Genomic DNA, 17,267 nt, shown 5'->3' with positions numbered 1-17,267 from the left:
CTCGTAACGTCCAATCCGGCCCGGTCTTCATTGCTTCGTATACATGTACACACGAACATATTATTCCAATACATGCACTGACACGAACACTGTAACCACAAACAAGTGGAATAAATATAAAACTGACGTATCTTTAGTGTATCTTCATAAGTACAGCCGGGGTACAACAACGGCAGCAGCACTCGTTACTAGAATGAAATACAAAGAAACAATAAGCTCCCGATGCCGAGTACCGTTCAATCCTAGCGAGAGCTCTCCGGCTCCTAATTGGAATGTAAATGTATCAGCCGATGACTTGCAGCAGCTCGGACACTTGAAAGCTGAACCTGAAAGGCTTTAAGTAGACCGGCACTGACCTCGTCCAGCGCCCTCTACGGTTTAAGCCCCAACGTTTTATGTTTTCATCGCAAAGCAGCTTAACTCAGCCGACGACGAATTGATCCCCCCCCCCCCCTCCTTCGGGAATCATTAAAAATGTGATGAACTTTTTGTGCACGGCGTCCTGTGGCAACATTCTAATGTACTCTAGTAGTTCGTGCTGACTCTCAATGGCTGAGGATACCTTTGTAAAATATCGAACTGTGATTTTGAATATGATTGAACTACATAATTTGATGCATTTTATGTGTCTACCAATGGTAAAGTATACCAATATATAGGTACTAGTGACTGACTGTACACCTCGGTAGTGACTCTAGTTACAACGGTGAGGTATCACCTGGATCAATCACTAGCAGGCGATATATTGCGAGGAGCCGACGCAGTCACCAGTACCAGTAGTTGACGAGATGCGGAGCACGAACCATAACTCGGTGTCGAGGAGAATATTTCATGATGTCTGTACTTTAACGACGAACTTCGAATTACAATATCAAGCAACACGAACATCCAACAAAACAATACGTAAATATCTACTTCATACAGTCATCGATATTTGGTAACCATGAGCTCGGCTAGATAAACTTTTATTCATTTAAACAATGATTCTTGTCTCTTCAACAATGGAATTAATTTATGTTTACAATAATAAGCGACCCCATGGGGCTGTACCAACCCGGGCACAACAATAACAACAACAGCCGCTGCCGGACAGGATCACTCGGCAGGATGTTGTGAGAGCCAACAGGCTAACCTCCAAAGTACACAAACCCGACCAGGGAACAACACCACCGCTGGCCAAAAACACCCGACAGTCATGTTACACTAGGATATAGCCCTCTCTGCCGCTCAGCAACCAATCATGAGTAATTGTACGCAGAAGCAACTCAGTCCCATTACAGAAAAAAATGCCAGTAAAAAAATACCTTTACTCAGTCGTTAGCATTATGCTCATCATCAAATCAATGGCAAAGAATCCTGATTTAATTTAAACACAAAATCATAAAAAAATATTGAAATAAAATGTCGACTTCCTTCCTGTTTCAAAAAAAAAAACAAATCACCATTTATGAATCAGCATAATTCAGAAACAAATACACTAATGTAATCTTGCAGCGTCACGCGCTGGCTACTCACAAAAATCTCCCAAAAACGAATACGTTCCTCCGATCGAGAGGGAAATAATCGTGACAGAGGAAAAATGAGTGAACTTTGGACACATTAAGGCACTCAGCGGGAGGGCCTCGAGAGAAGGAAATATTTGAATTGCTAATTGGAGTAGCACTGCGAAGCGAACCGTTCATGGAAACATTCGGGGATCGAAAAGCGGAGAGTAGTTGTTTTAGACATCTCGTGTCGGATTGATGCCGGCGCTGGGGTAGGCAGAGGTACCTGCGTGCTGTGTCATGGTGTCCGTGTGTACAAGGTACTTCTCTACACAATTACATTGTTACTCGACTTCCATGATGTAATCTCTGCGTGGTACTCGCACTTGCGACGATTGTGTCGTAATGTAGCATTCAAGTCATTAGATTTGATTAGATAACAAATGTAATCAATAAAAACGGTATCAGGACAAAAAGCGGTGTGTGTCACGCGGGATCAGCAGGACATCATGAATATGTATGACACGCGACTCATCTATTTACTCCCCATTGTCGAGCACGCGACGCCAGCCGCAGCACATCATGCTACACTACACACAGCCACGCATGGAACGCGACACAAACGTATTGTGTAAGGGAGACAAGATACAGCAGCCCCCATAAATGATGATAATGAATGTTTAAATAAAAGATTAGCTCGCGACACCTGGCAATTCATTACAGGACATTAGTCCCAAATAACTCCCGACAAGATTTATAAGTGCCGCTATAGGCGCCGGAGTGACAATAAAGAGGATGGATGGTGCCGGGCCAAGAGTCAATTTGTGATGAGGACCCAGAATGATGAACGAGGACCCTCGACATGCTTAATACAAATTTTAATTTCAACTAATTGAACTCCCGAGAATTGGCACTCCTTAATTTGAGGGCAGATTTTGGGACATTTGTAATGAAGTACTAATTAATACCTCTTCTGGGAATTTACTTAAAAATGTGCCTGCCTATGTACGAAATAAAATATCTGGATGCGCTAGTATACAATATTAACATCCACGCTTACTTGTGTATCGAGATATCTGGTCACTACACAAAATCACACCGACATTAGCCTACATATACACACATACACACACAAATACACACATGTATCGTATCATTGTTTATTCATCAACAGACAATTTGTTCACAAATTGAATTTGAAATCGCTTCACAGTTAAAATGTAATCGCCGTCGTTAGCAACGAGCACAGGACGGTAACAGCCGTAACGATTACAGTCACGCGACAACACTCGCCGATGTTACTAAACTTGTTAATACAACAATTACCGTCTGTTTACTACGGCGGTTACATTTTTTCACGCGTTTTACTGAATTATTTACTAGCAGGTGCTCGACACTTGTGTTGTTACTGAACCATTCAATAAATAATGTTCAAACATTTGTGTAGATGTTATGATACACACGACGAAATCAATTGCTACAGTAACTGTAACATTTATGTCACATACTGTTTGCTAACGTTTCCGTTGGTAAAGAAGTCGCGAGCTAAACGCTGGCTGTTACACATTAATCACCGCCGCAGTACAGCAGCAAGGCATCGACAAGTGGTTGTGTCTCAGGAGAGCACATTGTTGTCAGCGCGAGCAACAGGTTACTCCCTGCCAGACCAACTTCCTCATACTTGCAACACTTTACTCAATGTTTGGCCCATTTGTGAATTCCGAGCCTTGCCGCCGACGCCTGCCCTTGCCTTTTGGAATTTTGTGTAACCAGTGTTCGCAAATAACACAAGCTCAGTTAGAAGATCTCCTGATACAGACGGTTTCAGGTTCAGTCAGATTACTGTCCGGAGCCAACCGCCCGCGTTACACTCTACCTGCCAGCTGTCTAAGATCCACAGACAGTTTAGATAGATCGCGACTCCTAACTACTTAGGTATTGATGAAGTACTACTCGATTACTCCCAGTGGACCTGACCTGTTCCGTTGCTTACCAACTATAACGAGGATAATTTAAGAATCAAAATCTCGAACAATCTAATGGCAAAGTAGCTGATGTATAAACGAGCGGCCACCGATGTCCCCGCGTGTGACGTCACACACTAGTTACGGCCTCACTCGGCTGTCATTAATTACAACTGGCCGCTAAGAAAATGTTCGCTCCTCCGAACTTTGAAAGGCGAACTCGAGAGTAAACGAAATCACATAATTGAATTGGACAAACTTGGCTCGCACGAATACATTTTGTGGTTCAAAGTATAGACTATACTTTAGGGATCAGCCGTCGGCCGATCCAATCACTAGTTCATTTTAAATACAATTAAGTCGGTAGAGGTTTAGAGGAGCAAGGTAATGAAGGGGCAGCATACGAAAATGTATAATATATCGTAGCTCACGTTTTGTATCTATCTAAAGTGGTTCTTTTGTGACTGACGCTATACCATGCACTGTGACACCTGACCACAACCAGCCCGCAGCCTGCAGGCAGCACGGGGCCACGCACCGCACTACTGCACTGTGCGTGTGTACACGACTGAGTCTGTACAAGTATATGTTATCAGATCGCTATCTATTTGAAGATTCACATTTATTAGCTCTTTGATAAAATATTCAACTGTGATTTACCTAACCCTAGAAGTTGTTCAAACAGTTTCAGACTAAACAATTGGACTATAAATAGTAGAATGAAATTGTAAATCAATATTTGCTTTAACGACGTAATGTGAATGTTTACGTGACATGTCTGTGGGGCGAGGCAGACGGCGCCGGATATGCAATTTAATGTAATGTGCACAACTACTTCAGGAGCACGACATTACGGTTTAAGTACAAAATGTCAAATCAAATTGGCCGGCGCCCGGCGCTGCAAGCTCGCGGCATCTAATGCCCCGTGCACGCTCCGCACAATATAGTGTTGTGTAAACGTTCCTGAACAAATTGAGGGGTAATTGAGCGTATGTGCATGTTGTCTGTGCATGTCACGCGAGGACTGTGCGCGGCGGCGCTGGCGTTTGAGGTTGACTCCAGTTAACATCACGGTTATGTTTGTAATTAAACGTTTTGTTTGTCCGAGAGCGTCCATCACTCGATGTATCATCCTCCACTGACATCTTCAATATCTGAACTGTAATGCTTGCTTTGTTGTTTCATGAAATGCAATATGAGCATTTGATGAGTTTCCCAATCTATGTTCCCTCTGAAATGTCGTTCGGAGCCGTTCAAAGTCCGTGAATGAGAATGTGATTGACAATAGTAATTATTGCCGGTAGCGAGTGGTGCGGTCGCGGGCTCGGCCGGCGCAGTCTCCGCAGTCTCCGCTAATTAACATGGAATCGAATCTCACTGCCAACGAGGGGAGGCTTGCAGGCCCCGCACTGACACATACAAACGTACACACACACCGACAGCGCACGTGACGGCAGTAAAACCACGTCGCTACCGGAACGTAGATCCGGAACTCACAGCTCACAGCTCACCTTGTATCTCCGGCTCATCTCATCCGTAAACCGACTGTTAAATAGAACGTAAAGTCCCGATTTAATTAAGCCGATTTCAGTTCCGGCAGTACAAGGTTCGACTCCCGCCGGGCCGACGATTGGGCGCCCCGGTACCAATTAGACCCATCGGGTCTCGGTGTGCTCTTCGCCCCCTGTTGCAGGATCGTGGCTTTAATCTCTTAGGTTGAGGTGAAACAGCACGGTGGGGGGCTCCGCGGCCCAGTCAGTACTCCGCTACAGATAACCAAACAGAAACTGGCCAATCGGAATAAGCGTGCAAACAGTAATTGTGTGTATGTAATAATATTTGATGACGTATTAGCGATCGAATGAAGGAATCCACAGTAAACTATTATTATAGTGGTACATTGCAGCATGGAGGTACATCGATGATAGTAATGAAAATGTTTAATGAATCTTTATAAATGTGTCTAAATCTGTTTGATTAGTTATATTCAAAAGTTGTTCCTTTATATACTGAAATTCGACAGTAAAGTTCGGGTGTTTATTGCTGGCTCGCAATAAGCATGTATTAATATTTCGATGCGATATTGTATGGACACACGAAGAAATCCTTTCATTGAGTTCCCGGCGTCCAGTAGCTGCGCTAATTAATGCCGACTTTACGTTTATAAAGCATTCGATACGCTTTGTATCATGCGCTCTGATTGCTTATTTTGTAAAACATGGATGCTCCCTTTGGAGAACAGTCCATATTTTCACGTTCGATAGTTAATTCCGTGCATTTAGCAGTGGAATTACAAAGTAAACATCACTGACATCAGTGCAAACAAAATATGTCAATATTCACCGTGTACATGTATACTGCGTGGGTATGTTGATTTTTGGTTTATTTATTTAATACGGTACGCTGCACCAGTTTTAATCCGCCACCGCAGCCGGATAATCCGTCAGTTGAACTTTAACGTTAAATATTACACGAGAAAAATATCATGTTTCAATGTTACAGCCGCGTGTGTGTACATTGACTGGAGTCCACACAACTTATTATATTGAAGATAATAGTGATGGCCGGACTTTTATTACTTTAAATATTGATACGATTGTCTTCACTACCGACAGGTTACGGACAATACGAGCCACAGATTATGTAGATTACAGATTATAGCACAAGTATGTAAGTTAGGCGTTGGCCACACCGGCGGAAGCGGCGGGAGTCCCCTCGGCGCGACGCTAATCCCGGTTTAATTATCCGGCTGTCCGCACCGGCCTTACCGCGCGACTCACCTTCTACTGCTAACGAACATTTTGTAACAAATTTAATTTATATACAGATACAAGACAAACACAAAGAACGGGAGATACGAGCACTCATACATAATTAGTTTAATGTCAATGTTTACACTTTAAAACATTTTCAATTTCAGAAGCAACTGCAATAACCGTACCGAGCAGTTTCAGTTACCTCACGTATTGCCAATAGCAGTTTACTAAAATGATATTTGGCGTACAAACAGTGGCGGGTAGTTGGCGGGCTGTAAGAGGCAATATCTCGGCGGAGCACACAGCATGAAGCCGATACGATGGGCCATAACGTCGCGGCGGCTCCGCAACTTGGCCGCGCCGCCGCCGCGTCGTGCCCGCGCATAACTTGGCCGAGCCGCGCCGCGCTCAGCACCGGACGCTATCTACTCATTTATCACTAGCGAGTTTAGCGCAGTGTAGCACTTCTGTCACTATTCGGTCAACGTCTTTTTAGACAATGACTAAGCCATAGTTCTGGTTTTGAGCCAGGTTTCCATAAACTTACAATTTTTTTTTCCATTTTACACGTAGCTTCATACATTACGTGGTTATAATTTGAAATGAGGGCATGCGCTGCGCTGAGTGCTTCCGTGCCACCTCATTCCGTGATTCAGAATCTCGTTACCCCGCGTCGGCGGCGAGTCGCGGGCGTCGTGTCGCCGTGTCGCCGTGTCGCCGTGTCGCCGTGCCGCCGGCACCACGCAGCTGCTTCTTTTGAATATCCAGTGATTGGCTTCATGTCGTGTTTCCCTAATAACGCGGCCTTTCAGTATGTTCGCCGGTCTACTGTAATCATATTAATATCGTGAAAGGGGAGGGCGGTTTGTTTATTTCAAAGATTAATACAAATTCAGTATTGAACGAATTTCACCGGAATTCTATTAGTATTTACTAGAGCTATAAGAAAGGGTCGTTAATGTAGTTGCGATTATTTCAAGTAGACGTTGAAAATTAAGATTTAGTAACAGTATCAACGCTCTCTTGTTTTGGTAAGTGAGCCAGTACCTATTTGCGCTACAATTTACAAATTCCCATAATACTGATTGGAGTGATAGGTTAGTACAATGTTCACTAAGCCTATCCTGGCCTACAGCGACACGCTGACTGGCTTCAAATGCGGGAGCTCAGTAGAGCTCACTGGGACGTGATATTGCGAGGCACAGCAAAATGTCCCACATCACGTGCTCGCCACTTCACTTTGTCAAAATAGTCGGCCGCCGCGCGCCACTGCCCGGCCCGAAAATTAACCGCTGGTCTTTGTGCCTGCTCCGGCCTACCTCCGAGCTCGCAATCTGTACATAGCTGGCGTTGAGCTGCCAGCACTGCCAAAAGCACGCTATACAATACTCAAAACACTTGGTAAAAAACCTTATAATATATTAATTTCTTTCGGAGTAACATAAGTACATTGGTGTCATCCCACTCCGCAGCTCTAATTCTGATTGGCATTAAAATTAATTCCTTGATAACCTAGATAACTTATCAGAGCTCCTTTGAAGATCAATCGCAACTGTAATCGAATGCAATTTTGAATGCGGCCGACACGCGTCAGTCCGTGTGTGCTGCACGATTGACCCGTGCGTGCAAGTGACGCATCTCGTGCGCGGTGGCCATTGTCCCGTGCGTCAGAGACACTCAAACAGTCCAGCTCGACCTGTCCAGCCGGTGTCGTCGGGCGCTGCGGTGTACCTGTCTCCTCCATGACACGTGGCGGGAAATTACACTCACTCGTGAAACGTTAGCGGTTGACTCACGTCACGACAATGTTCCACAAACTGGTTCAGTCTCTGGGCATCTTGTAGATACTTGTGTCTACAAATATCTATCCTGGTGACACTTACAATGACGGGACAAACCCAAGTATTGGATCCGACAGTCGTTTCCAAAGTATAGTCTATCATCAAACTCAATCTGCTATCAGATCGCTGCTCAGCTTATGTCTCCCCCAATGACTCATAAAAGTCGTAGATTGCTGGTCGGAGGCGAGATAATATTTACTAGTCGTAATCAAACCAAACAATCTCGTATCATTCATAAAAGCAACAGTCGCAGGAAGACGTTCCACTGAACGTAAAATCAGGAACACACTCACTACACTCACTACAGTCACTACAGCGCGACTATCGCAAGTAATTTACGACATGGCGTCACTTTCACGAGCTGTGGATGTGTTTAACGAGCGCCAGGTCGCGTGTCGCCCCGTGTGAACCCAGCTTTATGGCCAAACTTCCGATTATGAACCGTAAGTGAATTTAACTCGACTATTACACAGATAAGCATGGTTACACAACACTTACACACCATTTCTGTGAGGGAGTCACTCTCACTACATTGTACCTATATACATGTATATCTAAGTATACATGGTTGACTCCGTCTGCTGCTAGTTGTCACCTAATTTATATTCAACTACTAATTACTCTGCAGCGTTGTTTTGCATATTTTTGCATATTGACACTACAATATAATTACAACTAGTTTGGAAGTAGATCCACTTGCACTGACTTGAGGATCTTTATTTTGATTTCTTTGAAGCAGACACAACTGCAGCATTCAATATTGATAATTTGTCAACATCTTACAAAACAAACCTATAGGTAGACCTAACCTCTGCTTCGTAACCGAAACGCCTGAGTAGAGCCGTAGCGCGTCACTCGTAGCTCGTAGCGCGTCACACGTAGCTCGTAGCTCTCAGTGCTACGATTAAGATAGACACTGGTGTATGACACGAGACAAGTATACATCAAGCGCCGACGGGAAGCTGGTTCATGAGCTCCTACTGTTACATTTGAGAGGTAACAGGTTGTCTGTCGACGACATCGCCGATCCTCTGCATTGCCATAATTAACTATCAAGGCTTTAAATTCCCACCGCTATTAGCAAAATAATAACAGATTACATTTTTGAATCGTTTCTCTTTAGCAACCGTATCTTGTGACCAGAACGTGTCTCAGTTGACGAGGTACATCGTCAAGTAACATTTTACGTACCTCGTCGTCGACTCATAAGACGAAAGCACTTCTTTTTATTGTCAAGTAAAACTCGGAGATGCTCGTTTACCTAATTTTATTTCGGGGCTCGCAGTAAAAGTGGTAGCTTGATTGACACGTTACGACCTGTCCCCGGGCCCCTACTGGGGACTCTGTTGCCACCTCCGCATGGGAGGACGCCGCGCATTATTGTTTCTTTTATTTTACAACAAGTAACGAGATATTCTTACATATCGTAGGGACCTCATTATTTTTAACAGTTTCTCCTAATGTGTCTCTAAAATTTGCAAGTGTATGTTGTCCATGTTGAATTACCTACGATACTTAAGTAACAGTTTGTCTAACCACAACTTAAAACCATAAGCTACATAAATAGTCCCTGAGACATAAACTATAGTCTCCAGCACCGCGCTGCAGCCCAGCCACAGAGCTAACCGCGTCGGCCGCGGTGGCGTAAATATGAAGCGCAAAGAGATGGACACTGACATCAGGACGTGATCTTGTTTACTAATACCGAGGACTGACTGCTACTGCCTGTGCTGCCCGAGCTACTGTGTCTGTCGGGCGTCGCTTACTTATGTAACTGCAACAACCGGGTTGCGATGACGCAAAATATCAGGCATTTGACTACTGCCAAAAAAGGTTAAGGCGCCTCCAAACCTCGAAATACTCCTGTTTTGCTAATGAGGCTCAATATTATGTTCCATGTGGCGGTAACCGTGTTAAGCCGCCGTGAATAGATAATATTTACAACCATCAGTCACCATGCTGGCATCAACCGGTGGAACGCTGCGCAAATTCCTCCATTAAAATAAGTCTATTGATTAAAAAATGTTTGATTTGGAAATATCTCTTTGATGCTATATTTAGCCACAGCGTTTTAATTGCGGCGTGGCTGCGTCCATCCGACACACTGATCATCCTCGATATATTGCAGCCACGCACGGCACCCGCCGCAATCTATCCCCATATTGTTTCTAACGGAAATTACTCGGGCGCTCGGCGCACGGCGCACGGCGACTGTGTGAGCCACCCTGACGCACACATACATACTTAGTATGACAAAAACCCGCTTACCAAATATTTGTTCCGGTGTATTTTGGGCGACAAACAAGCAGACAGATCATTTGATGATAAACAATTGGCATCGTCCATGGATTCGTGCATTGCCGACTTTTCGGGATCAAGGAATTGAGCCTTCAGTAAAACACCACGCAAGCCTTATTTCACGAAAGTTTATGTGAGGTCGTGGTATCAATCCGGTCGAGTAGACCCATTCGCGGCCGAGTAGGTCTGTCTTATATGAGAGTGTTAACAACCTGTTGTAGATGTTTCATAAATTGATAGGGTTTTGGGGTTATGATTATTAGATATTAATTCAATAATTTCATAAAACTAATCAATGTATACATAATTATGGTAACGTTGATATAATTGTAACAATGGAGTCGCTACGGCTGCGCAGCGCTGCCACATAAACTCGAGAGCTTACCTTTATGATGTTTGTGTAAATAAAAGCCCTTACTTGTGACTGTTACGAGTCGAGAGGCGGAGGGAAACGATTTATTGTCAACTTTACTACATTACTTATTAGTATTACCTTATTCTAAACAAATACGATCACAATTTCGAAACGTTTTGGATCGCCTGTCTCTTACTTAAATTCTCAGTAAATGTACATTTGGTACGAATGAAATCAACTTTTTCCTTTCTTCGATAGACAGAGTCCCCCGTAACTTGAACATGAAATACTAGAACAAACAAACAACCGAGCAAGTTGTGTGTGAACACACCACGTAGCACGTGGCGTGGCCAGGCAGGCGCCGGCACACCGGGACAATTGCTCACTAACACTAAACTCAATTTAGCCGTGAATGCCGGCCGTGTGTCTACTGGCATGACATTTCACTGAACACGGCCACTTCAATATTCAGCCGTGTCTTATTAAATGTTAGCATTACCTGGCTGTGTGCAGTGTGTGCAGTGTGTGCAGTGTGCTGCGGTTGGCTGTGAAACAAAACGCGCCACTATTTGTACACATGCGGCTGCAGCGCGAGTGCCCACATGCGGTGTGTGTGTGTGTGTGTGTGTGTGTTCCAGTATTTACATACACTCTTCACATTAAATACGAGCCGCGGTTTGGAAAAGAGATATCGTAGCAGATTTTCATTTAAACAAAGTATTTATATTTAAAAATGTAAGGAAAGAGGGTTCGCTAAATATTATTTCAGCCAAGGATTGATGCAAAAATTTTACATCAGAAACAATGCAAAGTAAACGGTGGCACAATAAGCAAAGATAAACCGTAAAGAACGAGGCTGCTCACAAATTGAGATTTGTGTACAAAGTAATTGCCAACAAAAATATTTACTTTGATTTATTTCCGCAAACAGTTGAAAGTATTCCCGATCAGTCGCTGCGAGGCTGCGACCGCCCGCCTGCTCTCCTGCAGGGCCTTTTGTCGGCCAGTCCAAGCTTGCAAATGAATGTGTCACGGGACGAGAAAATTCTATCGTTTCAGTGACAATGCTCGCCCAGATTTTATTTGTAAAGCGGCCAGTCGCACCCGCCGCCACTCGCCGCCACTCGCACCACTCGACACTGCTTTGTCACATTTTCGTTTCAAACTTTACAATACCTTGCGTAGATACGTATTTATCTACAAGTACCAATCTTTTTCTTCTTCTACTTTATACTCTAAAGCAACGATTTCTCCTCATTTTATATAAAAAAAACAACAGCGATGTAACTTTATTGCCAATTTTTGACACCTAATACCATCTTGAAAAAGCCGCTAAAACGATTATAGGGAAAAGATTTTGCTAAAAATTGCTGCCCATTTTTTGGCAAGGCTCGAGTTCAGCCCATTCCACTCCGGGCAAACGAGATAATAATAACGGCCTACCCCGAAACGTTTGTTTAACTTGTATTAAACGTAACAAACAGAGGAATTCGCTTGTACTATGATATTAAAAACCATACAGCTGGCTCTCGACACTACATGCCGACAAACCGGTTTACCTACTGATGTGTAATGTGTATACCTGGACAGCTGCGGCCAGCGGGACGTGATGTCCTGAACACCACTTTACTTCTGGAAGAAGTTACAAACAATGACCAACATCTGTGTTTTATACCCGAGTCACTCATGTTGCAATTATAACCAAGGCTTCTCAGCTATACTAAAATTATGAGCGTTATGCACTGGTGTCCTTTTCATAAGAAACTTATTTTTACTTATTATTTTTAGTGTGGCCAATATATTTGGCCAGTATGGATATAAAATTAGTTACAAATGTTGTGTTATTGTCAGCAGAAGGGCAAGCAGATGGCGCCGGCGGTCCCAGCGGGGTCGAAGACGACGAGGAGGAGGACACCGGGTGGTGGGGCAACTGCGTCAGCACCTGCCCGCCGCCCGTGCAGGACCTCTGCACTTCCAACCGATTTGACAACCTACATGTAAGTACCAACTACCAAGCATTCAACGATCCGAGTGTCGGTGGAGCGAGCCTACGTTACGTGACACACGCCGCGCCGCGCTAATCACATATTCCTGCTAATAATGCTCGGGTTGTGGCGTAATGAATGCGCACAGGAATAATTCACGCGTTGACATTGATCTCATTGTAATGCTGGATTCCAAACTGCGTGTAATGTTTCAAAGCTCGTTTCAAATTATCTCGCGATTTTTATTTGCAATAAAAGCTATGAAGTATAAAATGTTAAATATTTTCTGTATGATGATCCAGTTTACGAGGCGTGTTTTCATCAGCATAATACTTTCAATCCATCAACGTATGACGATGAGCAGAGTTAACGTAAACAAGTATACATGTATAGCCCGGCACCGACACGCTCGGCGGTACAACGTCCACACGTTTACATACGCGCTGTATTTTACATTATTGCTGTAGCGGCGGGAACCGACACCAACTCCGACACTATCTAAATGTCGTGCAGGATTCGTATAACGTCTGCTGACCTCTCAAGAGGTCGACCAACAATCGATCGTGTTCATACTTAATAGTACTTTATTTATTTATTTATTTATTAATAAAGGTTTACCAACAGCTTCTGTATAAATAATATTAAGTACAGTAAATACATGTCAGTTTTGGACTTATACAGTCGCCAATTATAGGTTAACCAACATTTAATACTAAGTGATAACACTAAAAGAAATATGTGAATGAATTTTAGAAATAAACTACTTTAAATGTCAATAATAAATTTAAAAAAAAACTTAATACAATAAACAATAAGAGAAAAAACAAATGAAATGAGATCAATCACCTAGCATTAACATTACAAAGTTTAATTTAGCGTAATTACTAATACAGTAAAATTTTATTGTGAACTAAGTTGTGAGCTGCGACCTCCGGGATTCAAGGACCTGGGCCTTAAAAACTTTCATTACTTACAGTACTTCACACATCTGTAACGGTATACAGTGAGTAGGGTGGATCTGTCAATGGATGTACACTATTCAATCGTAGAGATAGACAATGAAACGATTGACGAGTGTATGTAAGTTAGACAGGTTTACTAACAATTTCAAGTCTCATTATTCGCGTCATTCAGTACCGGGCCGGGCAGACACCGCGCCGTACACTCACGCGCCACTCAAACTATCAAGAAGCAATCCCAATTTAACATTAGAACAACAATATTAATGGCCGCGAGAGTTTCGCGGACGATAAATTTCTTTTGGGGCCTCCGCGGTTGACTGGCCGCGTAAATATTTATGTATTTTAAATTAAACGGAGACCACTCGTTTCCCGCGGCTCCTGCTGCCACTGCCGGTGAGGCCACGCTGGGTCCACGCTGGGTCCACGCAGGGTCCACGCTCGCCGCTCGTCGCGCGCCACGTACTATGGCGCAATATCCCATGATTAATATTCCCGGTGAGATGCGCGGTACAGACACCCACGTCACGACGTGAGTTGTGCTGTTCTCTAAAAATAATTGCGCATTTTGATCAATATATCGCGGAGTAACAGTAAAATGTGTAAACATTACGTTTTTATCTTTATTTGACGTGCTTTGGTAGGATTTTGTGAAATCATTCAAAATGACTATTTAGTACAACACTAATTACCGACTCCGTTCAGCTGATATCAACACTGCACCTAGTGGTGGCCGAGTCTGTCTCGTACGTACTCGTGGACCGATGTTCTCACCACGACCGAGACTACTATTCATTTAAAATCCTGCTAAATAGTAACATTTCGTATATCAGACATACGGACACACAAACCAAGAGCACTCAGCTCGGGCTGTAAAGCCAGCAATAACGTGGAGCAGTGCGGGCCGCGGCGGCGCGTGGTTTATAAATCACGCCCAGGTGCCTCGTGCCACTGGCATAGAAACAACCGGGCACGTCGCCCTCACGTCGCCCTCACGTAGCTCGCCTAGACCTCACTGAGCCCTCCCCACCACTACACGAGGAAGTAGTCGAACCTTTGACAATATTTTAGATAGGCCCTCTAAGAACTTCTTTCTCAACCGGAGGCGCCCTGCAGCACTTGAACCTAGTACTACTCGTAATATTATATTAAAAATGCGGAAGTTTGTAAGTATATTTGTCACTCCTTCACGTTGGAAGGAGGGATCGAAATGTAATTTAGACCAGAGGTAGATTATGGTCCAGAATAACACAAAGGCCACGGGACACTTGTTATCCAACGGGAACGCGTGTGAAGCCGGCGGCAGCAGCCAGTAACAAATAAATTACGTAATAACATGATTAACAACCTGAAGAACTTTAGATACCCGTTCTCAATATTCCTGCGGTGGGTGAACTCCCACCGCTTGCATTCATCAAACTATCACTTCTGTTCTACTGGATCTATTTATAAGATAAAAATGCGTGGGCCATGACAAACGCGATCTACTTCGGTACACCAAACTTTTGTAACAATTTTACTTTAAACACGTTGTAGTGAGTGGCAGCACTGGTAGACTACACGATACTGTATAATCTTAAATCGAAAACTATAGAGAACTCGTAAAGGGAGACTGTCACGTTTTAATTAACTGAATGCGAGTAAATGTAAGGGCAGCGTGGTGCAGGGCCCTCTGCCGGCGACAATTACACGGGAATCAGTGGCGAGGCGCAATGTATCAGGTGTCGCCGCACTAATGAAGCCGACGAGCCTCCGTTTGCCACTCGAGACGAATCTCGCGCCGCGATAATTGCGCGCACGTGACGCGCACGCTCGCACTCACGACACGTCACTTTACACCCATTGATAATTTATGCTTGACGATATCCTTTAGATATACTTACTTGAAGGTGCTTGCACTACGATATATTTTGTATGTTACAATGGATGTCAAAATTTGTTAGTTCCTCGTAAAAAGGTAAATTGCTTATAATATGATCGTCGATATAAACATTAATCCCCGTCGGTCCGCGGCTATATATCTACAAGTATATATCTACAAGTATATATATGTATGGCGAGTGCTCGGGCCGGCCGCTGTAAGCTTTTAATGAAAAATGTTTTGTTGACGATCCCAATTGTTCCGCACCGAGTTCCAGACAAACACCTGCCCGCAGCCAGACACGAGGACAGGTATCGAGGAGATGACCACATCGCCAGGGGAGACTCGACTGTTTGTAGCGTGTATCGCCAGACTATCACTCGTTCGCTGAACGTCAGTTATCGTGAAACCGATCAAGAAGTTACAGTCACTCACTACAAATCCCGTTTCCACACATAAAATTAGCCCCCCCCCCCTCGCCTCCGCCTCCGCTCCCCGTTCCGGCCGTCTTATTCCGAGGCAGCTGCCGGCGCCTCGCTCTTTCTCGTCTATTTACTAATCTGACAGCTTACATCGAAACACGACAAGTTTCACGACACTTACACACTTACTTAGGGCTTGCCGTCGAGTGAAATGGATATTAACGACCCATTATTTACATTAAGCCTCAGGTACCTACTCATGAGAAAACGAAAGAAAATAAAAATAGGTAACGAAATCAATTCGTGTGTATTGTCGAACAAAGCGAATTGGGTCATGGCGTCAGAAGGCGGACTTACAATACTCAGCATGTTCCGCGGCCGGAGCTTTACAAAACACAAACAATGACGTTTTGAATTACAACACGAAGTAGCGCAGTGGTGGGGAACCATCGACCTGTGCGTGTCATCTGTTTGGATGTCCACTGGAACCAACCAGGAAATAAATTATTTAATAGTCGAAAAATAAAACACCAAGGATTAGTAGAGTCGGTTCCAGCACACCAGCAGAGCCACGCGCTGTGCCGCTGTGGGGGCTGGGGTCCGGCGCGGCACGTGGCGACGCGACCGGAATATGTTGCTGCCAGCTTTGTGTGTTGCTTCGGTAAACCGCGCGCCCGAACCTCGCAGCTCGAGATTTAGGAACGAAATATTAAAATATGGCGAAATATGTTAAACATTTTGCAAAGGGTTTCTGCTCGTCTGTATTTAAATCTTACCCAACGCAACTTTAAAATGTGGCAGAATATTGAGGTACGAGTTGCTATTATACGAAATGCAATATAATATAATATTACGAGATCTTATATTATATTGCATTTCGAGTTACGAGTGTAGCCTTTTTGTTTTCAATATTCATATCTGTTCTGTATGGACTATTGGTCCGTGCCTTCGTCATGCAATATTAGTGAAAATTATAGGTTCTCCGTGAGAACTTCATGACGTCGCTACGTTTATAAGCTCGACGATGATGGACGCTATTAGTATAAAATCATGAATGTTAAAATCAAAGTAAATTTAATAATAGATACCTAATTAAAGTTTAAAGGAATTTTATTGTTGGTAGTTTTTATTGTCCTTGCAACTCGTGCGTGTGCAGTGTTCTGCTACACGTATGGCTATGTCGCTACGCGGCTACGCGGCTACGCTGCTACGTAGCTACATGTCTTCGTAGCTACATATTGTACCTCTCGGCAATGATCATAATATTCAATTTATGGCATTGGTGCCTGATGCTGATGATAACATATGGGGGACTCATTACGTATTTGTAACTACCGAAAAT

General features: G+C 43.8%; 1 protein-coding gene across 9 annotated transcripts in view; it reads left to right on the top strand.

The window, feature by feature from the left end:
* Positions 1-17,267, top strand: part of LOC118269304 (adenylate cyclase type 6) — a 153,648-nt gene that overhangs the window by 104,936 nt on the left and 31,445 nt on the right. For 5 of the 9 annotated variants that reach the window (XM_035584382.2, XM_035584374.2, XM_035584350.2 and 2 more), the window contains one exon: positions 12,550-12,695. In XM_035584382.2, the coding sequence (XP_035440275.2) occupies positions 12,550-12,695 (146 nt within the window). The remainder of the gene's footprint in view (positions 1-12,549; positions 12,696-17,267) is intronic. The other 4 variants (XM_035584414.2, XM_035584390.2, XM_035584364.2 and 1 more) reach the window with 1 other exon arrangement.

Source organism: Spodoptera frugiperda, chromosome 25 (genome assembly GCF_023101765.2).
Source record: "Spodoptera frugiperda isolate SF20-4 chromosome 25, AGI-APGP_CSIRO_Sfru_2.0, whole genome shotgun sequence".
NCBI classification, from domain to species: domain Eukaryota; kingdom Metazoa; phylum Arthropoda; class Insecta; order Lepidoptera; family Noctuidae; genus Spodoptera; species Spodoptera frugiperda.
This window is presented reverse-complemented; position numbering and strand designations above follow the sequence as displayed.